Consider the following 25,193-nt stretch of genomic DNA (forward strand, 5'->3'; position numbering starts at 1 on the left):
CCTCTGTCTTCACCTCGCTCTTTCCTCCCCTGTGGTAAGGAAGAACCTCCCACCCAACACCCTGTGATGCGTTCTGACAACTGCTGACCGGACTGCCTTTCTAATCCCCTGCCAGGTTAATCTAGGATTGGCCTCCCTAATCTATCTGGGATTAGAGAAAGCTCCCTACTCACAAGGGCTCTACCCAGTAGGGGGGAGGGGAATGCCCCCACGCTGACAGCACAATAGCAGCTTCCCAGTTTTCCCTTGGGAGGATCCCATTTGTATCTAGCTCGTTTTCTGAGTGAGAAGGCAAGGCTGCTGCAGCACCCCACCACTTTTACATCGACAAGCACCAGGGAGCTCTGCTGCCATCAGTCTCCAGCTGGCAAAGGGACAGTGCCAGTTACAGCACAACTCTGAGGAAATAAGCATTACAGGACAGAGCAGCGTTGGAAACACACATACTTTATTCATTCCAGTTTTGTTCAAGCAGATGTTCCCCAAGCATGGGCACAAACTCCCAACACTGCAGACCCATCAGAAAGTCTGTTAAGGAAGCATATGCCCCTCCCCGCCCCCTCAGGGAATGCTGCTTTGCAGGTTCAGATGATAGCAACAACCAGGTGATGCACTGACCTGGCTCTGCTCTTCCAGGCCTGCACAGTACATGGGGAGTTAATTCCTGCCCTTTGCACAGCACAGCTTTCTGGCACCATGAGCTAAGGTGACCCAGAGCGACAGTGCTGTGCATTAGCCTGTCGGGAAGCAAAGTGCCCTTGAAGGAGTGTTCCAAGGTATGAATGATTTCCACTGAGAGAAAGATGGGTCAAACTAGTCAAGGAACGATTTTCCCCAGCGGTGCAGCTAAACCACTAGCCATGTGTTTCTGCTGCTCTCATAGAACCAACTCCAGGTTACTGCCTTTCTTTCTTCAAAGGTTAATGGTTTGAAGAACCATTAACCTTTGATGGTTTGATGTTCCTTGTGCTGCTTTGTCCAGCACAAGGAACATCAGCCAGCAGCTCTAGAAACAGTGTCCAGGAGAATACCGAGTGCCAACATTAACAAGAGTAGGCTTATCGGCAGTGGGGTCATGCCAGTAACATCAGGTCTTCAGCACAGAGGATGGCTCCAGAACCCATGGGTGAAGTGTCCATCTCAGCACTATGCCTGCTTGGAGGATACAGCTCCCACCCTGATCAAAAGCCCTCCTCACTTCTCCATAAGGGATTCCAGTTGTTCTTGCAGAGAGGTGAGCTGTGGAGAGAAGGTTGGAGGGGAAGGAGTGAAGCATTAGAGATATTTTATATTTAAAACTTAGATCTCTCTCTCATACCAAAGGGGTAATAATACTCTTTCTTTTCAAAGGGATCCCCAAAACTTTTTACAAACTATAGGTCTCTATGAAGACACCTACATGTAACTGCCTGAACAGAAATACCCATGCCTAAATGAGGTGCACAATGAGCACAAGTCTTATTCTGCCCCTAAATGGCATGTTAAATAACCAGTTACATGCACAAACATCGGATTTGCTTACACAACTGGAGTAGCTGTGTGCACATATTCGGAGCATGTTTTTAAAAATCAGGCTCAGATGTAAAAACTAGTTTGTTCGCAACTGAAATGCAGCCACTTCTTGGGTGGAATGCTGCAGCTGTCTACAGCAAACAACATTACGCAAGCCAGTAAGTGGGGGGAGAGGGAGGACTATAGTATTCAACTGAAACTGCAGGGAGAGATGTAAAGCAGCAGAATATAGTTACCCAGCTTGGTAATTTGCCAAGTGACCAGAGCTACCCCTACTCTTCAGAAAGTGCTACTGTATCTTTAACGGACACACGTCGTCAGGGTCTTCATTTTACATCTCACTCTAAATATGGCAACCTCAGCCTCAAAGCACCCTCTGGAACAATGTGACTTGGCTAACTAGTGTCCTGGAGAGAAGACTACCACCTACTGTATCACCATTTCCAGCAGCTCCATTGGTTGTAGGCATTCTACCACGTGGGTACTGATCAGGTACAGCCCTGCTTACCTTGTGGCAGCCGATGAGATCACAGCCTGAGGTGGTGTGGTGCAGGGCTCAGAGGGCTTTATACATTAAACTACTGAACAAGCATGCAATGTGTTGCTTCCTATTGCTGAGAATCACTCAGCATCATCCCACAACATTGCACACTTGTTGCTTCTTCTACAGAAACATGGAGGAGACAGTAACAGAGGCTTCCCTAACCTGCTGCTTCTCTCTGTCCTCCTGCTGTTTGAATTCATCCAGCACAGCCTGGAGACGGGTCTGGAAGAAAGACACAAGCAAGAACATAACTGCTGGTGCTTCTCGACAGTGGCCATTTATGTAAAGAGAACAAATCTGCAGTCGCAATTTGATAGCCAGCAAAGTAAAGGGAACATAGCATGGATTGCAGGACCCTTTTCTTCAGCAGTTCCATGGTTTGCTCCGTATCAGTCTCAGGTCATCCACAGATGACTGGCTGGAATGTATTCCTATAGCCACTTTCATCTTAAATTCCACATGGCAAGGCCATGGGCTACTCCAGGACAATAGAGTTAGATGCTTTCTGGTTCCAAACCTTCGCTGCCTCCGCTGAGCTGAACATGACCCCCGAAAGAATGCATTGTTTGGGCTAGAAGGTACTAGATGGTGGACAGCACTCACCTTGAGGGCTAGATTCTCCACTTTCATAATGAGATCTTCCTGGCGCTTTCTCCGTTCCTGGGTCTCCTGGAGTTTACCCTTCAGGTTGTCAATCTGCTTTTGGATCCCCATGGCTAAGGGAGACAGCAGAAATGATCCACACCATAGTCTGAATTATAGCACTAGCAGAGCAACATGCCAATCCCCCCTAGCACCAAGCCTTCCGGGATACTGCCCATCCTCGGCACCAACCTACCACTGCCTAAGACTGCTCACCTATCTGGTTTGTTCCCTCGTTCTCCTGCTGCTGCCCATCAGATTCATTCAGTTTGTCCTGCAGTTGCCTCTCCAAGTCTTCTTCTGTGTCCATGATGTTCAAATCTTCATCGTCATGATGATCTCTCTCATCTTCGTCTTCGCTGCTGCTGCTGATGTCATTAAATATCTCCCGTAGTTCATCATGTTCTAGTGGTGTGAAACAAGGAGAAAAACACTGAGCTGATGAACTCCCATCAGATTCCGGTGTGTTCTCAACTCTCCCTGAAAGGCACTGCACATCCCTATTTTCTGTATCCAGTGTCTATCTTAACACACCTATCATCCTTAACCTTCCTTATGGGATCCAATAAACTATAAGCAGATTAATTCAAACCCCAGAAAATACTGATTTTCTCTCTTCTGCCATGTTCACTAGAATGGCAAATGCATATCTGCTTGACCAAACTACTATTGTCCTTTTCTCTCATACCAATGAATACAATCTCAGCATCCAATTCTGCTCATACAATAAAGTGTGTCTTCCATGTATAACTACCCCATAAAGACCAAAACTAGGTGACCCTGCCTTCTGGCAGTGAAATGACGTTACTAAAAGCATAAGCCTTCGTCAATGTACCCGATGAGCCATGGCCCTGCTTGTGTCCAGACATCCCAGGAGAGGAGATGTCCAAGCCGGTGAGTGAACCATGGTTGTCTGCTTCCTTTGTTTCATCTTCAGCAATGACCTCCCAGCCTGAGAGCGGATACAGAAGAGTCAAGGAAAAACCAGAAGAATGACAGAAGGTGGTACCAGCAAGAGCCCACTGACAGCAAGGTGCTAGAAGAAGTTCTCCAGCTAACACTACACCAGGGATGACTCCAGTCTCTCTTTCTAATTCTGTACTGTGTTGGCAGGGTCACGCAGATGTGGCCAATCTGGCCCTGCAGGCCTATTTCTGTGAAGGCCTGTCTTCTGGGGATGATGCAACCAGTTACCCCAGAGTAGCTGATATACAAGGAGGGCTGTGACGAGTGCCAGAGAGAGGTCATTGAGGAGAAGCAGCAGGTTTTGAACAGGGTAAAGCTCAAGCTATAATTTCAGTATCTGTCACATGCTCATGTCCTGCCTGCTGCTATCCATGTGTATTGTGAAATGAACTTAACTTCTATCTCCTCTGAGCCTTCCTCAGCCACTCTCCTGCTCTGCAGAGTTAATCAGAAGAAAGGATACGGACACTGACAGCTTCAGCATCTGTACTCAGCAGACGCTTCACCTCCTTTTCCACGTCTGGAGACTCAATGTACTGGGCCAGAGAGGGGAAAAAGAGAAGAGACGGTGTTAAACACCCTTGGACAGACAGTTCTCCAATTCAGAAGTATCTTGGCTGTTGGCTGCCTCCCATACCTCACCCCATTCCCAGCCCCTTATTTTACGGCTCTTTTATTTTACTCTATTATTTTAGACTTCGAGCTCACTCATATCCCACCGGAAGATTCTCCCTTGCCACTACCTGCCTTTCAAGACAGTGTTCCATCTTCCTCCTCTTTGCCTCAAAGCTCCTGAATGAGCTGAATCTTCTCACTATCCTGACTTCCGCTCCGTTCTCACACTCCCAACACCTCCTCTGAATAAAAGCCGGCCTGATTGTATGGCACATGAGAACTCCCCAAGGCTGAATTAATTTATGAATCCTCAGTGAAAGGCCTCCCAGGTTTGAAAGTCACCTGCTGAATCACAACAAGGTTTCACTTTTTATGATTATTAAATTTGTTGGGAATGCTGGCTAAGTGTTGCTGCACTTCTCCTAGGGGAAAGTCTCAGTGCTTCCAGGGTCTGGTTTCCCTAACGTTACATTGAAATATTGCTCCATTGTGTGAAAGTGAAGTGCAAAGCAGAGGGAAATTAATTCTCCCAGCCTGTCCCATAATGGGCAGCCACTTAGTATAGCTTAATTTCCCCTCCAGAGTCCTTTATTACTGGGGAATTCTGCACAAAGACAGAATTGGAAGGGTTCATCTGCTCCCACTTCCCTTCTGAAGTCATTCTGGGTGCTACATCGTAGCTGGTTGCTGTGAAAATGATTGGGCCCCACACAGAGGACTGGGATTTCAGGTGGGGAAAGAGGAGGAGCAGATAAACTCTCTTGTTTCTATGCAGATATTTCTAGTAATTCAGAAGGAAGAGACACATTGTATGCAAAATGGACACACAGAATCGATCCATTCCTGCACAGTGGGATTTCCCCACTCCAGGGCATCTTTCAAAAATCAGCCAGGAGATTGCCAAGAAAATGTTAAAATGTCCTAGTTGCCTTCCCCTGTGCTCTGTCTGAGTGAGGTGTGAAGCAGTTAATAAAACCCATGTTATAAGAATTCATCGTGCAAAGACAGATTGTTATGCTCCTGACCCAGCTACGCACAGTACTACTGTCTTCTTCTGTCCTCCACCTTTGGGCACCTCTGACACCATAAGTGCCACCATGGATGAGGAGATGCAACTCACCTTCTTCTTAGCTGTTTTCCTGAACCGCCTCTTCCTTACATTCTTCAGTGGAAGAGTAACTGGAACAAAGGAAACAGGCTGTGTGTCAGGCACGTGATCTCAGGGGAAAGTCATGTGCATGACAGACTCATGGCGTCTGAGCACAGGAAACTCCCACTCCACTGTGAGTGATCCAGCAGCACTTTGGTGGGCTGAGAGCAGGTTCTCAACTACACAGCTGAGTGAGGAGCCCTGGTAAACTACCCCTGTATTGTCAAGAGTGGAGAGGAAGGACGGGGGTGGAGGGGTGAGCAGTGGGAGCTAGGGGTCACGCCAGGGTAAGATAGGTAAAGCACCCTGTACTCTACTCACTGCCATGGTTCCAGATGAATTTCTTCTCTCTGTCCTTATCCTTTTTCTTGTTTGCCTTTGGGTCAGTACTCACAGTTGGCTCTTCCAGAGGGGGGTAGAGATCACCGTCCACAGTACACACAAGCATCTGAAGCCCCAGAACACAAAGGAGCTGATTATAATGTGAGAGCAGAGCTACTCAATTAAATTAAAGGCTGGTACATTTACAACATATACAAGGAAATGCTACTCCCTGCAGCATGTAGTCAGCCTCTGGGATTCACTGGCATAGCTGACAAAATCACCTTTTGTGGATGGATCAGTTTATGACCAACCTTCTCTTCAGTTAGAAGAGAGCAGAAGTCAGGAAAGGAACTGCTATGCTGTGGTGGGAAATTTTACACCACAGCTGCTCCACTCACATTCTGAGGAGGTGGAAATTAGCAGTGGGGTACCATATGTTGCACTGCCACAATGTAAAGGGTCAGACTTTTGTCTGAAGGAAGCAAGCACAGGACACCAGAGTGAACAGAATGGGCAGCCCATACCTGACAAATATCCGCTGTCTTATAGAATGTTTTCTTATCTATGGTTTTTAAGCTCTCAGTGATGCAGGGCAGGTCCACCAGCTTGGCAGCTAAGGGGACGCGATCTACACGGACAATCCCATGACGCCCATCCGCTGCAGAAAACCAAGAAACAAATTAATGCAGTGGCCAGCCCAGTAAATGGCTAACCCGTATGCTGCATTCCTGGGCCAAACACTTTAAAACTCCTGAGTGAACTGGAGGTGCACAGAACTGTCTGGCATTTTCCTGTGAAATCTGTGATGCTCGTAAGCAGCAAGATAACTACAGATAGACTCACAGAAAACACCTCTGAAGGAGAGGAAGGAACAGTGGGGTATGCTCTACAGCTATGGCTATTCTAACAGCTAGAGGCAGAGCTTTCTTGCCTTTGAGTCCTCCAGGGCAGGACTGGGAATTTGCTGATGGAGTTGAGCTAGAAAGAAAATTCTTGGGATTTCCTCCAGGGCCAATGACTTATACCCGTGTTAGTAAGATGGCTCTACCCATGTGATTAGTGCATTACATGAATCAATAGTACTTTACCTTCAGAACCACAAATATTCACATCACAATCTCTGGCAAACAGCGAGATGCCCATTTTGTGAGGTGAGGAGAAAAGCGACAGACAGCTCGGGCCAATCACAATAAAGAGGAGCTGTTCTATGCATACCCTCTTTATTGAGGTTGTTGGCCAAGCAGGTTCTCACAAGATGTGAAGCTTGTCCAGTTGGGGTGTGTGCAGCTTTCATCTACTTTACTAAGATGAACTCCTCTGGGTCTCCCAACGGGAAACCAGTTCTTGGTTTGAGGCACATTTCCACCAGAAATCAGACACCCACATTGCTCAGTGCACCCTCCTTAACATGTCTGTATGATCCCCCGAGAAGCCCTGATGTCTCTTCCAACTCTGGGCTCTGCAAATCAAGTCACTCTCTTTCAAAGTCTACAGTACTTGCTCCTGAGTTGAGAGATTAAAGGCAGCTGATCTTGGCTACTCACGGTGTAATTCGATAGTAAATCTATCCTTCAGGTTGACGCTTCCAGATTGTACTGCCCTCCGCACAGTGGAGGCATATTCCTGAGAAAAAGCAGATGAATGAGACAGGACTAGACCTGTGTGTGTTAGCTGGCAGAATGGCTAAAGAGATAATCTGCTTTCAAACCCAATCTTAATCCATACTTTCACCTAAACACAGAAACTCAACTGAAAAGCGCCATTAAACACAGGAAGAAAAGAGCACTTCTCCTAGAAATGTGCATTAATCTCGTGGCTCTGCTATTCTCAATGTATTTCACAGCCAGCAACCTAATGTAATTTGAGAAAGATTCTATCGCTCGTTTAAGGTCCCTTAGAAAACAGAAGCTACCCCATGTTTTTATGAACTGCTCATGTCTATTTTATTTATAGGGCAGCTGAGTGACAGACCCTTTCAGCAGAACTCAGATGCCCACTCTTACAGCTCCTCTACAATGCCCTTGTGGATAAACAGAGGGGCTCCATCAGGGTCAAGGGGAGATGCCTCATCAGTGTGTTATTTGAAGAAGCTTCTTCCCACATTAAGCATTTATTGAATGAGATTAACTGCACCAAGAGTGAATGATAGAACTGAACACTGGCAATGAGGACAAACTGAACTATCACTTGTAAATGCTTTGCCTTGATCTGCAAAGAGTCCTGTGGCACCTTATAGACTAAGAGACATATTGGAGCATGAGCTTTCGTGGGTGAATACCCACTTCGTCGGATGCATGTGGGATGCACGAAGTGGGTATTCACTCACGAAAGCTCATGCTCCAATACGTCTCTTAGTCTATAAGGTGCCACAGGACTCTTTGCTGCTTTTACAGATCCGGATTAACATGGCTACCCCTCTGATACTTGCCTTGATCTGTTTCACAACACCATAGTTTCTCCAATCAGCAGTGCACCCAGATGCATCTCACAGGCATAGACATGAACAGGAATGGGTAGAAGGCTGGTTTACGAGGAGTCATTTAAGGGAGCTACATTACAAACAGGCAGGGGTTCAGTGAAAATAGCCAACCTGCCTCGATATTTCAAACAGTGTCTGTAGAATTCCTATTGCTTTCACTCATCTCTTTAAACCCTCTCTGCACCTTCCAAACTGGGGCTGGACTGGATGGGTGCCTTGGGAACTTGGTGATTTTTGCAGAGTGATGGTAGCCTTGTGTGGGAATGTTCCTCCCACTTTGTCCTCTTTAGTCTGGCCCAGATCTAAGGGTCTCTTACCGGAGGCAGCCGCAGAATAAACTGGCTTTCCAGCTCATGGGGAGCGTCGTCCTTGTTCTTACTCATCTTTAGTTCTTGAAGTCAGAAAACAAGATAAAACACAACGTCACCATGATGTTTGTTCAGTCTGTTTTGACCTCTGACAGTTGATGGCTACTCAGCATTTATAAATAAAGTGGATATTCTCCCTGTTATAGTACTAGGAACTAGTACTAGGGATGCAGACACCGATGGGATAGACACTTAACTCAGAAACTCCTTAATTGACAAAGCTAAAGAATTGCTGCTGCTGGTCCCCAGTGTTTACATGCTGTCACCAAATTTCTGTAGGATCTCTCTTATATGAATCAAAAGAAAGTACAAAATATTCCTGATCACCAGGATGCATTTGGGACACGATATAAGAGTTTATGCCTACACACACACACAGCATAGAAGAGCTTAAACGAGAGACAAGAGCTGAAAAGAGCAAGAGCAGTTTCTGTGACTACATGGGATTCATTTCTGAAGTTATTTAGGGTAGGATTTTCTAAAACACTCAGTTTTGGCCTAACTGCTCCTATTGACATCAGTGGTACAGCTCTCAGTTACTTCAATAGGAACAGAGCTAGGCCAACACTTGACACTTTTTAGCATTCCTCCCTTAAATTCTATCAAATAAGTTTCTGCACCTAAAACTTACATGATCAATATTCTGTTCTCATGAGAACAACTTTAATATAATATTACAAAGGGGGGGAGAGTGGGTGTCTCTATCAGTTATGTATCTGATGTTACAATTACATGTGAACAGAAGAATACATTAGAGGTGAAATCATGCATTGCCTGAAGTATCTGATATACTGGTCTACCAGCTCTGCACCGCTAGGGGAGAAACTCAGGGTACTACTTCCTGTCCTGCTGTCTTGCTCCTAGAATGGTGGTGCTTAGAGTGCTCAGCTACATACAGCACAAGTCTCCTATAACAATATTCAACTGCAAGAGCTCCATTGACGAAGGGCATCCTGCCCACTTCTCCTTGCTAAAAGATGCCATTATAATAGTAAGACAATATCATCATCTTCAGGTCTCAATAAGAGACAATGGAGACCTTGTAGGGAGAAAGACATGCTTTTGATTCTGCTCCATTAAGTTTATCACACGCACTAAAGATACGTTTTCATTATACTCAGAACTTCTCTGAAAGGAGGACATTCCAGGTGTATAACTCTCAAGCAGAAGTCCAGGAAGAGGCACCTGAGGGAGGCAGCATTCTGTGCTTGTGAATCTAACACAGAAGCACAGGAACCCTGCACTCCACATTAGAAACTGTGTTTAAATATCAGGAGTCCTTGACAATGGGAGTATCTCCTTGAGGAAGCACCAATGGTGGATCCATAGTTAAGGGCTTATCTACATTTACTGGGGTTTGACATGTGGCGATCAATGCATCGCGGTTGATTTAATGGGTCTAGTGAAGACCCGCTAAATCGACCACTGATTGCTCTCCCATCAACTCCTGTACTCCACCTGAACAAGAAGCACAAGGGGAGTCGATGCGAGAGCGTCTCCAGTTGACATCGCATAGCGTGGACCCCACGGGAAGTAGATCTAAGTATGTTGACTTCAGCTATGTTATTCACATAGCTGAAGTTGCATAATTTAGATCAATCTTCCCCTGTATTGTAGACAAGGCCTATGGCTGCATCAGGATTTTCCTTGGGGGCCTTAGAAATCATATATACATAGAGTGTATGTTGTTTGTTCTACAGATTCGATTTCAGCCCCAACAGCTTGGTGTTCTCCTTTGGATACTTCCAAAGAGTTAGAGGGAACACAGTGAACTTATGACTTTGAAGTATCCTTTTTCCGCAGAGAGGAAGCAGAGACAGAGAGACCCAGCACCAGAGAGACATAAGCAAACAAATTCATTACTTGTAGATGTCATCTTGCCTCTTCTTGCTTCACACAAATGTTTATAAACATCTGTATCATTCAAAAGCCAAATACAAATGCCCAAAAGGAAAAAAAAAGAAAAGAAAATCAGTTTTTTAAAAAATAAATGAAATTAAAAGTGATGGGGCAGAATAAAAAAGGCCAAAATAAACTTAAAAACCGCACTTCTGCCTGAGAAGCGTTGACCTGCTAGTGACATAACACCGGCTATTGCAAGAGCCGAAAGGGGAAATACTAGTCCCCACGCCCCTATTTCAGTAGCCCTGTCAGGGCTAACGAGGCCCGGATCCTGCAAGCCCGTGGGCGGACACCCCCCGCGGCAGCGGCCGGGGCCGGGCCGTTCACACGGCGAGCGGGGACCCGACACAGGCTGGAAAGAGGAAGCGCCGTGACTGGGAGCGGATCTGACATCTCCCGCGGCGCGTCCCCGGGCTCAGAGCGGGGCGAGCGGCGGGTGCCAGGACACGAGCTCGGCGGTGTCCTTGTTCCGGCACCGGGCGGGGGCTCTGGCTGAGACGGTGCCGGGACCCGCCCGCCGGCGCGCGCAGCGGGGCCTCGCTACCCCGCGGGGCCTAGGCCAGGGCTACGCTCCCGGTTCCCCGACACTCACCAGGCCCCGAGCAACAGGGGCGGAAGACAAGAGTGACGCGCTCCCGCTAGGCGTCCTCCTCCTCCCGGAAGGACGCCTTGTTCCCGAGGAAGGGTTTGGGTGACGTACCGAAAGCGGAAGTGAAGGGCGAGGTGCTGGTTCCCGAGGAAGGGTTTGGGTGACGTACCGAAAGCGGAAGTGAAGGGCGAGGTGCTGGTTCCCGAGGAAGGGTTTGGATGACGTACCGGAAGCGGAAGTGAAGGGCGAGGTGCTGGTTCCGGAGGAAGGGTTTGGGTGACGCTACGGAAGCGGTGTCGGGAGCTGCTCTAGGTCCCGGCGGGGAAGGGGCTCGGCTCTGTGCTTGCTGCCCCGCGTCGCGGTACAGGGGGCGGGTGGTGCCGCCGCCCTGCGCTGACAGGGCCCGGGACTCCTGTCCCCCTACAACCTGGGGCTCGGGGGGCACCGGGCACTCGGGCTCCTGGGTTCCCGCGGTGAGGGGCGAGGCCCGCTTGGCGGACGGGGCTGTCAGCAGCGTATGACACGCAGCGCTGCCTGCGCTCCCCCGCTCCGGGACAGTGCCCTGCACGCGGAGATTGGTGCTCGCCGGGCGGGGCACGGCACTCGCTCCGGAAAGGGGAGCCTGGTTCCCAGCGAGGAGCGGAGAGCGGCACTTGCGGGTCGGTTGCAGTTGGACTCTAAGGGTTTCAGCTCGCGACTTGGACAAGCAGGAGCTGCAGAATCAGCTCCAGGCACCTGTGCACCGTGAGGGATCTCAGGTCGTGCCCAGGCTTATGATTATTACTGAGACACTGCAGGTACACTGTCGTCTCAAGAGCAAAGTGTCCCGTCTCCCCACCACACACACCCACCATGTAGCTGTCCATTAGGACAGAGGTTCTCAAATATTTTTTTGAAAATATTTCAGACTGTGATGCCCCCCCACACACACTCTGCTACTGGACATAGAATTTGTGGCACCAGTGCACATGCTTACAGAGCTAAGTAACCATACCATGCCATCTTTACTTTGCACTGCTGCCTTCAGAGCTGGGCACCTGGCCAGCAGCCACCACTCTATGGCTGCCCAGCTCTGAAAGCAAGGGAAAAGATGATCTTGCAACCCCCCCTACAATACCCTTGCCCCACCCCGTTTTGGGTTGGGACCCCCAGTTTAAGAAATGCATTAGGAAATGGAAATGTCAATGACCTTAGCACTTGAAGGTGTAGAGATCAGTAAGAGCCCCCCACGAGCTGCCCTACGAAGTGTTTATTTCATGTGCAGCAATCTTTCATGTTCCAGGAGAACACCCTGCAACTGGGGCTTTCCTTAGATTTGTGTGGTGTAATGTAATATAATATAAATGTAATAATTGGAGATATACCAATCTCCTAGAATTGGAAGGGACCTTGAAAGGTCATCAAGTCGAGCCCCCTGCCTTCACTAGCAGGACCAAGTACTGATTTTTGCCCCAGATCCCTAAGTGGCCCCCTCAAGGATTGAACTAACAACCCTGGGTTTAGCAGGACATGCCTAACCTTCTTCTCTCTGTGAATCTCAGTGTTCTTCCTTCCTGATGCAGGGGGCTGTGATGGAGGGCGTGTCAGGTCGCTACGACTTCTACATCGGACTAGGTCTGGCTCTATCCTCAAGTATTTTCATTGGAGGAAGTTTTATCCTAAAGAAGAAAGGGCTTCTCAAGTTGGCCAGCAGGGGCTCCATTAGGGCAGGTACCTTCCATCTTTATTGCTGCAGTTGGCTGTACAGTTATGTTCCCACCATAGGCAATGTTCTTATTGTCCGAGTAGAACAATAAGAGAGTTTTCAGGGGCTTGCTACACATTTGGAAAGATTGCTCTTCAAAAATTGCTATTCAGCTAGATGATGTGAAAACATTTCAGGCTTTAATACAGCTCTTAGTCACTTTAGGATCAGCCAGAAGGGACACGTTATTTTCTTGATCTTGGAGCTGTTAATACAGTCGAAATACCAGACTGCTGTAGTGTATCTTGTAACCAGGTGCAGTCTAATATTGCACAGTATTGTGAGCAGAGAGCTGGAGAAGTGCAGCATTCAAAATCTGTAGAGGGCTGGGACAAATGACAAGAATTTAAATGAATAGAGAAATAGATACCTAATCTGGACAGAGGAACGGGATGCACCATGGGAATATTTCAGCTCCAAGTCTGGCCCAGATCAGTAACCTTACTCTCTGACAACTGCTTAATGGTGTACTATATCATATGAGTTTGGTCTCAGTCCAGTTCTTAGTAGGCAAGTATTTGCTTCATAAAAACACTTACTTCAGCTGCTACCCTTGATGGTATCTTCACCAGAGATGGAATAAAGACCAGACTATCTCCTTGTGTTGTAGATGTGATCCTGGCATGGTTGGGCACATAGCTGAGGCAGAGTGGAAGAAGCATGTGCTGCCACTGTCCATGCTGTACTTATATTTGAGGATAAATTGGACTTCTGTCCCCAGGGATGGCTAGCCAGCAGTCTTCACCAGCATCAAGCTCTTTTTTTAAAGGTGCTAATATCATCTGGAAATTGGCTCCTTTACAGAGGAGGAGGAGTGCTGGAGGATTAGCCCACCCCTCAGAGGAAAATTCATTCCTTTCTTTATAGGTAAAAGAGATCCCGAGTTGTTTGTATACCTTGTGCCATTGGAACCTCACCCTGGATTTGTTGTTGCTCTCGCTTTCTTTCTCAGGACAAGGAGGTCATGCATACCTGAGGGAGTGGCTTTGGTGGGCAGGACTACTGTCCAGTAAGTACTTGCTGTGGAACTGAAATATGAGCGAGAGATGTTCTCTTATTTCCTTTGTCATAATCAAGGCTCGCTGCCTTGTTTTATCATTGAGCAGTTTGAAAGTGGTGTTACCTGTCTAAACAAACCATGTTGTGTGCTCTCATCTTACATATTTCTAAATTTCTCACTTAAAGATGATAAAGTCATTGCGGAAAAACTAAATGGATTCTTTGCTTCAGTCTTCACGGCTGAGGATGTTAGGGAGATTCCCAAACCTGAGCTGGCTTTTGTAGGTGACAAATCTGAGGAACTGTCACAGATTGAAGTGTCACTAGAGGAGGTTTTGGAATTAATTGATAAACTCAACATTAACAAGTCACCGGGACCAGATGGCATTCACCCAAGAGTTCTGAAAGAACTCAAATGTGAAGTTGCTGAACTATTAACTAAGGTTTGTAACCTGTCCTTTAAATCGGCTTCGGTACCCAATGACTGGAAGTTAGCTAATGTAACGCCAATATTTAAAAAGGGCTCTAGGGGTGATCCCGGCAATTACAGACCGATAAGTCTAACGTCGGTACCGGGCAAATTAGTTGAAACAATAGTAAAGAATAAAATTGTCAGACACATAGAAAAACATAAACTCTTGAGCGATAGTCAACATGGTTTCTGTAAAGGGAAATCGTGTCTTACTAATCTATTAGAGTTCTTTGAAGGGGTCAACAAACATGTGGACAAGGGGGATCCGGTGGACATAGTGTACTTAGATTTCCAGAAAGCCTTTGACAAGGTCCCTCACCAAAGGCTCTTACGTAAATTAAGCTGTCATGGGATAAAAGGAAAGGTCCTTTCATGGATTGAGAACTGGTTAAAGGACAGGGAACAAAGGGTAGGAATTAATGGTAAATTCTCAGAATGGAGAGGGGTAACTAGTGGTGTTCCCCAAGGGTCAGTCCTAGGACCAATCCTATTCAATTTATTCATAAATGATCTGGAGAAAGGGGTAAACAGTGAGGTGGCAAAGTTTGCAGATGATACTAAACTGCTCAAGATAGTTAAGACAAAAGCAGATTGTGAAGAACTTCAAAAAGATCTCACAAAACTAAGTGATTGGGCAACAAAATGGCAAATGAAATTTAATGTGTGGCATTGGCCACTGTTGGTAGACAGATACTGGGCTAGATGGACCTCTGGTCTGACCCGGTATGGCCTTTCTTATGTTCTTATGTTCTTATGTAAGAGTTGAGTACTGAGTTAATATGGTGATTGGGCCATTTTGGAAGTTCTGTCACCATGCAAAGCATTCTAGAGCATTATGCAGATTGCCATATGTGCTGCATAGTTGGCTCCTTAGCTTCTGGTGTTGCTGGGTAGTCAGCAGAGCTTCAAGGCAATTCACAGACGTGATGCTAAGTAAAGACTGGAATATTTCACAATGGACACCATTACAGGAAGGCAAAATTATACAAATATATGTTGAACTGTAAGAATGTTAGTATTTCTTTTCTCCACTGATGCTGGTTAGCAGTATATCCATATGTAAATAAGCTTTCTCCTTCATCACCTCTTTGTCTTGCTCAGTTCTTGTCTGCCCTGTCCATACAGTGCTCAAGCAGATGGACTGTGCTATTGCAGATAACAAATTATGGCATTGTGATGGAATCAGCAAGTGGTAGTGGTGCCTCTGTCCGGTGACTAACTGCACAATGGCTATGAGCTGACATGAATTGTGCTGTGTTGGCTCCAAAGTTATGCTGCTCTGCTGTGACTGACTGGGTCTCTCTTGCAGTGGGAGTTGGAGAAGCAGCAAATTTTGCTGCATATGCCTTTGCCCCAGCAACACTAGTAACTCCATTGGGTGCATTAAGTGTCCTAGTCAGGTAAGCAACACAAGAACAAACAGTACTTGTCCCTTTGCCCTTTACCACTGGAAGTAGCTGTCTACCCTCACCCTATCTTTTCCCTCAAATAATGCACCTCCTTGGTGTTTGTTTATCCTTTGCTTTCAATCCTACAGTGCAGTTTTGTCGTCCTACTTTCTGAATGAGCACCTGAATGTCCATGGAAAGATTGGCTGCATCTTGAGTGTTCTGGGCTCCACAGTGATGGTAATCCATGCTCCACAGGGGGAGGAGGTATCCAGCCTGGAGTCAATGGCAGAGAAGCTTAAAGATCCAGGTACCCAAACAAAGTGGGCTGTGTTAATTTCTCTTTCCCCTCCCCCTCGCGTAAATGGCAGTTGAAGGTGGAATAACTTGTCTAGCCTGAGAAGAATTGAATAAATAATCCTTCCATTTTACCCTGCACTGAAGTGATAGAAATGTGCCCATTGATCCATGATAGCTTATTAGTCTCCTTCTTTGTGATGGAAAAGATTAGATTGCTCATGTTTTTGGAGACTAAGAGTGAAAGCTTGTGCTACTGAGATAGATAAAGGCTAGTTATTGTCAAATCTGACACAAGAAGTATGATGCAAGTGTTTGCTATATTTGCATTTTATTTTAATAAAAAAGAAATGGCACTTCTCATCTTCAGGATGTTTTGCCAGACAGAGGTTAAGTGACTTTCCCAAGGCCACAGGAGTCAACGTCAAAGCGGGGATTAGAACTCTGGTACTTTCGGGTCTTAGGCCTGTGCTTAGACCACTATCCATGACCCTTGTGGTTATAATACAGCCCCTTTAATACCAAAGTGCTAAGCAAGCATTACAAAGGAAGAATAACCACAAAACTAGTAGCAAAATCAACAGCAATAACAATTAACCCTAATATAATGCTGGTTTGGAAAAGAGGATTGTCAATACACGAGAGGCAGCATTAGTGGGAGAAGGAGAAGAAAGGCCAGAGAAGAAACTTAAGGTGAAAAGAAACAACAGAAGCAAAGAAGGAAACAGAGTTGCAGGTAGGTAGAGCTCAGAGGAAAAAATACCTCCCAATATGAGAAAGGAAGTTGGTATCAAGGGAGGGATTTGGGCAATAACATGATAGGAAAGAATGAGTGACAGTACAGAGAGGAAGCCTGCAGGGAGAAGGGAAGAGAGTAAAGCGTGTCAATCCCTCCCTCCAAAACCTAAAGGCTTATGCTGCAGTTCATCATAGACACACTGTGCTGATGCCCCAGAACGCCTGACCAGCAGCACCCCTTCCTATCCCAGGAGAGTCCTAATCCCAAGATGAACAGCTCTGCTAGTACCACTCTGGCCTGACTTGCAGCATTTTGATGTTCCAGTCCTGGGCTCCATGTAACTCTGCCAATACTTTACAATCCCACTTTACAGCACCCCCTACTATATCAGTGGTGTATTATTCCCTGCCCCCAGCCAATTCTGCATCTCTACCTCCATCCTGACCTGTAGTTTCCCTATTCCAGGCTTTTGTATTTCCATAACAGAATCTGTTAATCATGCCAATGTGTGTGGTAGTCTTGTACCTTGGACCATAATGCACTAATGAAGAGAGAGAGCCCTAAAATCTCTCTGACATGTAACCACTTGTTTTGAACCCATCACTAAGGTGAAAGGCGAGTATACTGACCCATGGGGGCATATGCCACCCTATCTTGCATCTCCATTCACTGTTCTGTTATACACATAAGTATATGTAACAAATGTACAAGAATGTTAACCACTCTAATGCAAATCCTAATGATTATTCCTTCTTATCAAAGGGTTTATAGCCTTTGCAGTGTGTGTGCTGGTGAGCTCCATTCTCCTTATCTTCGTGGCTGGGCCCCGTTATGGGCGGAGCAACGTTCTGGTGTATGTTTTGGTCTGCTCTGCCATTGGCTCACTCTCAGTGTCCTGTGTCAAGGGCTTGGGCATCACACTGAAGGAGCTGTTTGCTGGGAAGCAGGTCCTGAAAGAACCGCTGGGCTGGATACTCCTGATTTGCCTGGTGATCTGCATCAGTGTCCAGATTAACTACCTGAACAAGGCCTTGGACATCTTCAATACGTCTGTGGTCACACCTATCTACTACGTCCTGTTTACCACAGCTGTCATGACTTGTTCCGCCATCCTCTTCAAGGAGTGGCAACACATGCTCCTACACAACATAATTGGCACTATAAGTGGCTTTCTAACCATAGTCTCTGGCATTTTCCTTCTGCATGCATTCAGAGACATCCCCTTCACCCCAGACCTGCTGCCCCTCTTCCTGAAGCAAGGAAGGGCAGACCTGCATACTTTTTGGAGGGGAGCAGAAAAACACCAGTCATGTCTACACCAGCCTCTTCTGGGCCCAGAGGACATCCACAATGGTTCTCAGAGTGTGGAGGAGGAAGGTGAACGTGTATAACAACTCATGAACCTGTTGCCTGGGAAAGCCTGGAACTTCTACCCAAGAGCTTTCTAGTCTCACTACTGAGCTCCCCTTGGTGAGTTTGCTAGATCAGACTCCACCAGCTACAGGTGTGTTATTGGGAATAAGTAAATGTCTGCTGCCTATTCTGTGAGAGTGTTCTCTGCTTCCGCTGCTGGGGACCTAAAAGGCAAGTGAAGAGACCTGATTGCAATTTCCAGCTGTTAAGAACAAAACCTGGAAAAGATCCCTACCAACACTGTAACTTGAGTTTCCTTTGTAAGAACATGCTGCAGCTGCTATCAGGCCACAGACTTACGTGGGAAGAGACCCAGCAGTAACACCACACTAATCCTTACTGAATGGAAGGACCACTCAGTGTAGGTGGCCTTAAAGCAAAGCTTTTTAAAAATATTTTTATTTAAAGATTTACAAAACATTCTAGCCATGTGCTGAGATCCTTATATGTTGTCCCTGCCCGTACAGCAACAAGGGATAATGTGTTTTAAGATGATGTGCATAGCATGTTATTTCATAACCTCATCTGTACTTTGCTCTCTGTCAGGTGCCAGCTCTGCTCACTCAGAGGTTACTGACCCAAAGCTAAAAGCAGAACTAGATTTCCAAACCTGATGACTCTTGAATGTTGTTGCTGCCACTAAATGATGTGGGTTTTTTGGATCAGATTTCATTGTGGAGTGTGATCCCTTCACCCCAGCACTTATCTTGTCCGGTGGGAGGCATTATAAACCTGTTTTTGGTAATCACCTAAAACCCATTTGCTCAGTTACCAAGAGTGCCCCACAAAGCATTATAGCTGATTGCCACAGAAGCAGCACAGTGCACAAAATGAGTACTGCTTGGGAGAGACTAACAATAGGGACAGGTATGAAAGCCTGAAACTAACCGGAAGGAGAGTTCAAGAGTTTCTCATAGATTTGCTTATTGCAAGGATGGTTGTGACTTTGCTACTGGTTTTAGTGCCTGAAAGATGAGTCTATTCTGTTCTCTCATCTTTGTGTTTGCTCTCAGAAAAGCCCCACTGTTATTCTAAGGATATGTCTACCCTGCACAGTATAGATACTCCTGCTTGTGCTGGAGCAGGAGCTCTGAAACCTGGCAGGAGTGGGGGGGAGTCTTGGAGCCCAGCTGGGAATGTCCATAATGCTATTTTTAGCCTTGGAGCTTGAGTCAGTTGATCCAGGCTCTGGGACTCTTGGGTTTTTCTTTGCAGTGCACACATACTCTGTAGTGTGAATTTACATACAAGAATCAGAAAGCTGTTATTTAGAGGTTAGCTCTGTCCTAGGATTGGCTGGAGAGAATAAGAAAGTTGACTTGTCTCATTGGTCCAGTAAGTCACTTGTTCTCTGGAGGATACCAGTTGTGGGAGACTGCAGTGGAAACTAGCCCAAGTACCAGCTCATATAGCCAAGCAATGGCTCAGAAAAATCACTGTAGACAACTGCTACAAAAGGTGAAGGCCAGCTATGGCACTTCTCCCCTGGGTAGGTAATACACAGACAACTTACATCAGTAAGCACTGTCACCTGATGAGGCATATTAAAGTATTGCTTTATTAGCTTCCACTGTAGAACTCAGAAGTAGCAGTCACAACCATGCTCAGGAAACAGGCAGGACCATGATTTCAATAATTTATTTGGGGTTTCCAGGGAAAGGTAATAGCACAACTAAGCTTTTCAGTTGCTGATTTTTCAGCAACCTGTATAAGAGGAGATGGAAGGTCTATTTCCTGTGGGAAAAGATGTTTGGTTCAGAAACCCCAACTAGAATCACTCCTCTTGTTGGGTGAATCTCTACAAAGGCACAGAGGATCAAATGGTCATGAGAACAAATTTCCTTCTTACGAGAGGTAGTAGTCTGGTTAGATGAGAGAGGTTTTTGCCTAAGGAAATCTGCACCATTTTATCTGCTTTGTGGATGAAGTGGACTTAATCCCTTTTCACAAACAGTAGATTTACGAAGTGGTGGATTTCTTTGTTTTTTAGTTGGCAGAGGAGCTGATCCAGTCCCAGAGGCCATGAAAGACCACTGCGAACAGCAAATCAGAGTTCACAATAGGATATACAGGCTTTCTAGTCAGAACAGATCCATTGTGTTTAACTGTAAGAACTAGCCTGCATATTCTCTCCCTGCCCAAAAATTATTTTATGGTGAACAAAATGGAGGAGGCAAGGAATGTGCAGAGACGCTGCACCCCATGTGAAAGGTAGGTCTGACATCCCCACCAGCCCTCCTACCTAAACACAACAAGCTAATTTTAAAAAATTGATCCAATTAATATTTATTCCAATGATCAGGAGAAAGCAGTTTATGGAACAAATCAATTTTAACAATGTTGCACTTTTAATTGAAACAACTGTTACTTGGCCACATGACTGACTATCTTAAATGAGGCTTAATCTCTTCCCATAGCTACATCCTTAGGCAAATTCTTCGCTCAAAGGACAGAGTGGTACAGTCCTGCAACCCAAGCTGTTGTCCTCCCCTAGCAATGCTTCACAGGCAGGTGGAAGGCACAGATCAACTCAGCTGCAGTGTGGTTCTAAGACCAAGATTCACTAGTCTCTCTCTTAGTGGAGGGTTAATCATAAACGATTCTGAATACAGGACCATTTAAGGTAGTGGTCCCCTTCCTAATCTTCACTTAGTGTTTCATTCCCCACTGTCTCCAGTACGTGAATACTTCCTCCTAGATATCTTGGTGTGCTCCCCCCGTTAAACATTTTGGAGTTAGTGTGCTTGACCTAAGAAGTTCTGTCCACACAATCCCAGTATGAAGCCAGTATATGAAAGGTAGTCAGTGGGAATGAGAACAGTACACCGCCAAGTAGAGTAGTAAATATGCATCTGTTACAGGCTCTCTTGTCTAGCTGTGATTTTCACAAGATTGGCATTTTAAAGGACAAAACAAAAAGCTGATCTCAGCTCATTCAGATGACAGGACACTCTAGAATCTTACAGAGGAAGGAGCCAACCTCCCCACAGCTTGTCTTCTGTAGCTGTCCCATCAGCTGCTCTCCTTTTCCTCTCTCTCTCTCCCATTTGATGTGCAGTTCTCTGTATTAAGGGAACAGAGAAGTCCATGCCCTGCTCAGTCAGACAGGCTCTCTGAGAAGGCTGACTTGGATTTCTGTGTCTGCTCCAACCGGTTCAGAATAAACTGACTGGTATCTATGAATCGCTCAACACAGTTCACAAAACAGGTCTCTGCCCGACTGTCCAGCTTGGGCCCAGGCTTGTCCATGCATTTCTCCTGCTCAAGAAATGAAAAGAACCAGTCAGAGGAGGAGTCAAGAAAGGGTCACCACCTACGAAGTTAACATTTCACAAACAAAAGGTTTGTTATTTGGAACAGCAGATCCATCATAGGCAGTAGCTTTGGCAAAGGGAAGGGTCCTGGCTCTCTCCCACCCAGTGCACACTTAGCATGCTTTGCCATAATGCTTATTGGCCCACTTTACAGTCAAACCTAAATAAGCTGACACGTACAAGCCTGAGAACTAAGTCAACTACGAGGGTGAGAAGAACCTGTGTTGTCAAGTTTCTCTACGCTCGACATTTAGGCTTGGTCTACTCTACACAATAGAGTTAGGTCAACATAAGGCAGCTTACATCGACCTAACTCTGGAAGAGTCTATACTAAAATGTAGCTCCCACCACTGTACCTTGCTCACTCCATCAACTTAATAACTCCACCTCTGCAAGAGGCGTAGCACTTAAATCGATGTAGTTAGGTTGATGCAGTGTCAGTGCAGACACTGGTTTGCTTACAGGGACTGTTGCTGCCTTTCAAAAACCCTGAAATTCCCCACACTGGCAGTTAAATCGGTGCAAGCGCTCCTGGTGAGGAGACACACCTCTGACCCAAGGAGCATAGGGTGGATGTGTAAATTCAATTACTGAGGTGATTGTGTGTCCACGTAACTTAGGTTGACTTAATTCTGTAGGCAAGATTTGCCCTGAGTGTACAGACACCTGCCCCCTCTTCTCAGCTTGCTCCTGCCTTGTCCATTGAGGTTTCCAGCTCCTGCTGCACACCTCCCTTCACAGAAAGCTGCACCTGTGCTCTCCCTGAATTTTGTACAAAGTGGCAGCTCCAGCCATTTTGTCCCTGGCTTCCCCCTGTCCTTGGCAAGGGCCAGCAGTTACTGAAACACTAATTTGTCCAGAATTTCTGCCTACCCATGGTAAATAGCCCAGATTCTACTAGTTTGACACATTACACCAAGTTTCCTCTTATGTTCAGCAAATATGTTCCATTTACAAGTCAAGATGATTTCCCCAACAGCCCGGGAATACCGATTGCAATGTTGCTGCTCTGTCTCACTACCAGGAGTAAAGATGCAATCTCTAGCTGAAAGCTGTTTCTGGGGCTAGACCTAAGGGCATCTCCCTGGCTCTATCCTAGGGGATAATTAGTGTTATATATCCGGGTTCCCGCCAAGCCACTGGTCTCAAGGACGCTCCAGGTACACTACCCTAACACTCTCAGGGTTATGGGCTCCTCATCCCTGGGTTCACACCTGCGGTCTCCTTGTGTTCTGATGGACATCTGGATACACGCTGAAATTCTGTCTTGCGTTTCCCTCTCCATCGCCACCCATCAGCGCTGGGGAGACAGGTTACCGGGACTGGACGTGCCTCCGTGTTCTCCAGCAACCCCCCCCCACCCCCCATACACACACACGTGTAGTGGGAGGTTCCTACCCTTCTCACACAGCGAGCCTCGTGTTGGTGCCTAGACCCCTCTACTCTCCCGGACGCTGTCAGCACAGGCCCCAGATGGAACAAGGGGGTGGGGGGCATGTCGGCAAGGGCCGCACCTGCGAGATGCGCGCAGCTACCTCCGGATGGGGCGGGGACCCCGGTCACCCCCGAGCGAGTGGGGGGAAGTGATGGGCCCCCATTCCCCGGGGGGGGCGGGGAGCATCTGGGGCTGCCTCCTGCTCCCTCCCTGCCGGAGAGACCTGCCCGGCCCGCCCGGCCCCTACCCAGCACAGCTCGGTCATCTGATGCACCAGCTGCTGGAAGCGCTGCTTCTGGGTCTCCACCTCGATGAAATGCTGCAGCTGCGGGTCAGTGGCGCCCAGGCCCGCGGGGGACGAGGCCTCCATGCCGGGCTCCGGGCACGCAGCTCGCCGCCGGGAGCGACCTTCACGTGTCTGCCAGTAGCTTGCTCGGGGGTGGATGATCACCCCACCACGCATGCGCAAGAGGGAAATTGTCCGCACTGCGCATGCTCGGAGCATCCTCACTATTATCCCGGGGCTACGAGGCCTCGCTCTCGTGACGAAGCCAGAGACGAACCAATCCCCGCGCGGCGGATGACCCAAGGCGCGCGCATTCATTCACGAGGGTGGGGGCTGGTGTTCAGAGCGAGTCTGAAGGGCGGGCTCAGCCCGGGGACGGGATCGAAGCGCCTCTCTGCCGGTTGGGGGAGGGGAAGCTGCTGCGCCCTCTGCGGGGGGGGGCAGGACAGGGCGGGTCTCCGCGGGCAGCAGCCTTTGCCCAGCCTCGGGTGCGGGAGGGCGGCCCCCAGCCAGCTCGTGGGGCCGGGCTCTGGCCAGGCAGGCCCAGGGGCAGAGGGACCAGGTGTCCAATACTTGTGGCTTTGTCTTATATGGGCGTTAGCGTTGCCAACCCTCAAGGATTGTCCTGGAGTCTCCCGGAATTGGCATCGATCCCCCGGGGTCTATTGGCAGCAATTGGGAGATTTTAATAGGATATGTTAAGAAAATGACATCATGTCAGGTTGGGGGAAAAATCTCCTGGAACAGTTTACCCCCTCTCCTGATTTTTCACACTTGCTCTCTGGTCACTCTACCTGGGGGAAACATGGCCCAACCAGCCTGTGGGGGCCTGGGTGGTGGGCCCCAGGGAGATGTACCTCAGCCAGCCCATGCCGGTGGGGGTGGGGGGCTGGGTCCAGTGCCAATGTGTCCCAGCCAGCCTGCATCTGCAGGGTTGGGGGCTGGCCGGGCAGGTGCTGGGCTGCAAGGAGACGTGTGTCCTCCTGCCAGGCAGGTAACTCAGGCCAAAATGCACCACACAGTGGGTTGGCATAAGTCGCCTCGTCTCAGCCTCTGTGTGCATGTGTCCATGCTCCATTTTGTCTTTGACCAACATACACACTCACGCCAATGCAGCAAAACCACCTCCCTGACTGACAGGTAGCCATGTGGTCCTACTGGGGATGATGCTGTGAAGGTGCAGATACTGTGCAACCTCTGTCAATCCTACCAGTCCTCCAACAGCTGTCCCATAATGCCTCATTGCCTGCAACAGGGACCACTTTGGTCACAATTGTGACCACCACTGACGGGCCATGGAGTTTGGAACCCATCCCCCATCCCAGTATTTTGGAAATGCCTTTTCTTGATTGCCCAGAGTGGCAAGCACACCTAGTAGCACTCTCTTGTTGTGGGCTACTGCCTAGCCAACCATACCAGAGCTGCACACTAGATAGATAGGCTCTTTCCTGGAGTAGACAGGAGCTATTGGATCTCAGTGACCCAATTCCTCTCACTTTGTACCGTTTTATTTTACAAAAATCCCTAGTTTCTTTGATCAATCTCTGTTCGTAGTTCCTGCACGGGCCATTAGTACCTGGCTATTGCCATTTATAATCCCTTCAGTCTCGGCTGTAGCAAGAGCCCAGTGCAGCAGTGAAGTGCTGCTTTCAAGGATCCTTTCTCCAGGGCGGTTCCTGATCTGTAACGATAGCAATTGCTATTCTTTTTAGTACCAGGAGGGCTCCAACACAAGTGAGTTGTTGGATTGTGGGAGAAGCTAGGGTCCGATGCTGTTTGATGGATCCAGATATTTTCTGCCTTTCTGGGTATGGCGGGCTCTTTCAGGACTTTTCCGGTGCCTGTTAGGGCAGGTTTGTTAGTCACAGAAAAGATAAAATGGCAAAAATAAACACTAATAAATGACAGCTTGGTTCAAGTAGCAGTTCAGGGTTCATCATCTGTTATCTCGAGGATATTTCCCAAAAGGACTCTGAAGGTTGGTCGCTCATCTGCTTTCTGAAATAAACACATAG

The 25,193-nt window shown here is 47.4% G+C and overlaps 4 protein-coding genes across 14 annotated transcripts in view; 1 reads left to right on the plus strand and 3 right to left on the minus strand.

Moving 5' to 3' along the window:
• Nucleotides 1-430: 430 nt before the first annotated feature.
• TAF7L (TATA-box binding protein associated factor 7 like) lies at nucleotides 431-11,233 on the minus strand. Of its 3 annotated transcripts, none has more exons than XM_045029203.1 (13): nucleotides 11,095-11,233; nucleotides 10,464-10,514; nucleotides 8,550-8,623; nucleotides 7,298-7,376; nucleotides 6,278-6,411; nucleotides 5,751-5,877; nucleotides 5,400-5,458; nucleotides 4,128-4,206; nucleotides 3,534-3,650; nucleotides 2,915-3,103; nucleotides 2,660-2,772; nucleotides 2,219-2,278; nucleotides 431-1,239 (listed from the first exon to the last, which is right to left on the minus strand). In XM_045029203.1, exons 2-13 carry the CDS (start codon nucleotides 10,474-10,476, stop codon nucleotides 1,195-1,197), a joined length of 1,089 nt encoding a protein of 362 aa, XP_044885138.1. In that variant the 5' UTR covers nucleotides 10,477-10,514; nucleotides 11,095-11,233; the 3' UTR covers nucleotides 431-1,194. The 3 variants fall into 3 exon arrangements, with proteins under 3 accessions (XP_044885138.1, XP_044885139.1, XP_044885140.1); XM_045029204.1 differs by having other exon boundaries at nucleotides 4,128-4,200; nucleotides 11,095-11,226; XM_045029205.1 differs by lacking the exon at nucleotides 10,464-10,514 and having other exon boundaries at nucleotides 11,095-11,222.
• LOC123376921 (magnesium transporter NIPA2-like) lies at nucleotides 11,176-18,633 on the plus strand. 5 transcript variants are annotated; one of them, XM_045029199.1, is made up of 7 exons: nucleotides 11,359-11,888; nucleotides 11,999-12,075; nucleotides 12,654-12,801; nucleotides 13,788-13,844; nucleotides 15,616-15,706; nucleotides 15,844-16,004; nucleotides 17,493-18,633. In XM_045029199.1, exons 3-7 carry the CDS (start codon nucleotides 12,663-12,665, stop codon nucleotides 18,119-18,121), a joined length of 1,077 nt encoding a protein of 358 aa, XP_044885134.1. In that variant the 5' UTR covers nucleotides 11,359-11,888; nucleotides 11,999-12,075; nucleotides 12,654-12,662; the 3' UTR covers nucleotides 18,122-18,633. The 5 variants fall into 5 exon arrangements, with proteins under 5 accessions (XP_044885136.1, XP_044885133.1, XP_044885135.1 ...); XM_045029201.1 differs by lacking the exons at nucleotides 11,359-11,888; nucleotides 11,999-12,075 and adding an exon at nucleotides 11,176-11,225; XM_045029198.1 differs by lacking the exons at nucleotides 11,359-11,888; nucleotides 11,999-12,075 and adding an exon at nucleotides 11,199-11,341.
• A 1,770-nt stretch (nucleotides 18,634-20,403) lies between these two features.
• On the minus strand, nucleotides 20,404-23,412 carry TIMM8A (translocase of inner mitochondrial membrane 8A). Its single transcript, XM_045029206.1, has 2 exons — nucleotides 23,140-23,412; nucleotides 20,404-21,401 (listed from the first exon to the last, which is right to left on the minus strand). The coding sequence occupies exons 1-2, from the start codon at nucleotides 23,395-23,397 to the stop codon at nucleotides 21,240-21,242; spliced, it is 420 nt and encodes a 139-aa protein (XP_044885141.1). The 5' UTR covers nucleotides 23,398-23,412; the 3' UTR covers nucleotides 20,404-21,239.
• A 1,233-nt stretch (nucleotides 23,413-24,645) lies between these two features.
• BTK (Bruton tyrosine kinase) overlaps nucleotides 24,646-25,193 on the minus strand; it is a 30,137-nt gene continuing 29,589 nt past the window's right edge. For all 5 annotated transcript variants that reach the window (XM_045031405.1, XM_045031406.1, XM_045031402.1 and 2 more), the window contains one exon: nucleotides 24,646-25,176. In XM_045031405.1, coding sequence (XP_044887340.1) covers nucleotides 25,105-25,176 — 72 coding nt within the window. In that variant the 3' untranslated portion in view covers nucleotides 24,646-25,104. The remainder of the gene's footprint in view (nucleotides 25,177-25,193) is intronic.

The sequence above is a fragment of the Mauremys mutica genome, chromosome 9, assembly GCF_020497125.1.
Source record: "Mauremys mutica isolate MM-2020 ecotype Southern chromosome 9, ASM2049712v1, whole genome shotgun sequence".
NCBI classification, from domain to species: domain Eukaryota; kingdom Metazoa; phylum Chordata; order Testudines; family Geoemydidae; genus Mauremys; species Mauremys mutica.

Bases quoted from the DNA above. Each gene is read 5' to 3' on its own strand.
- LOC123376921 (XM_045029197.1), top strand. From the start codon at position 11,865: ATGATTATTACTGAGACACTGCAG. The intron at 11,889-12,653 runs GTACACTGTCGT...TTCCTGATGCAG, and splicing joins TTATTACTGAGACACTGCAG to GGGGCTGTGATGGAGGGCGT. The intron at 16,005-17,492 runs GTACCCAAACAA...TTCTTATCAAAG, and splicing joins AGAGAAGCTTAAAGATCCAG to GGTTTATAGCCTTTGCAGTG.
- TAF7L (XM_045029203.1), bottom strand. The intron at 3,104-3,533 runs GTACATTGACGA...TCACACCACTAG, and splicing joins GCAGGGCCATGGCTCATCGG to AACATGATGAACTACGGGAG. The intron at 2,279-2,659 runs GTGAGTGCTGTC...TCTTTCTTCCAG, and splicing joins TGGAGAATCTAGCCCTCAAG to ACCCGTCTCCAGGCTGTGCT.
- TIMM8A (XM_045029206.1), bottom strand. From the start codon at position 23,397: ATGCTCCGAGCATGCGCAGTGCGGACAATTTCCCTCTTGCGCATGCGT. The intron at 21,402-23,139 runs GTAGGGGCCGGG...TTTCTTGAGCAG, and splicing joins AGATGACCGAGCTGTGCTGG to GAGAAATGCATGGACAAGCC.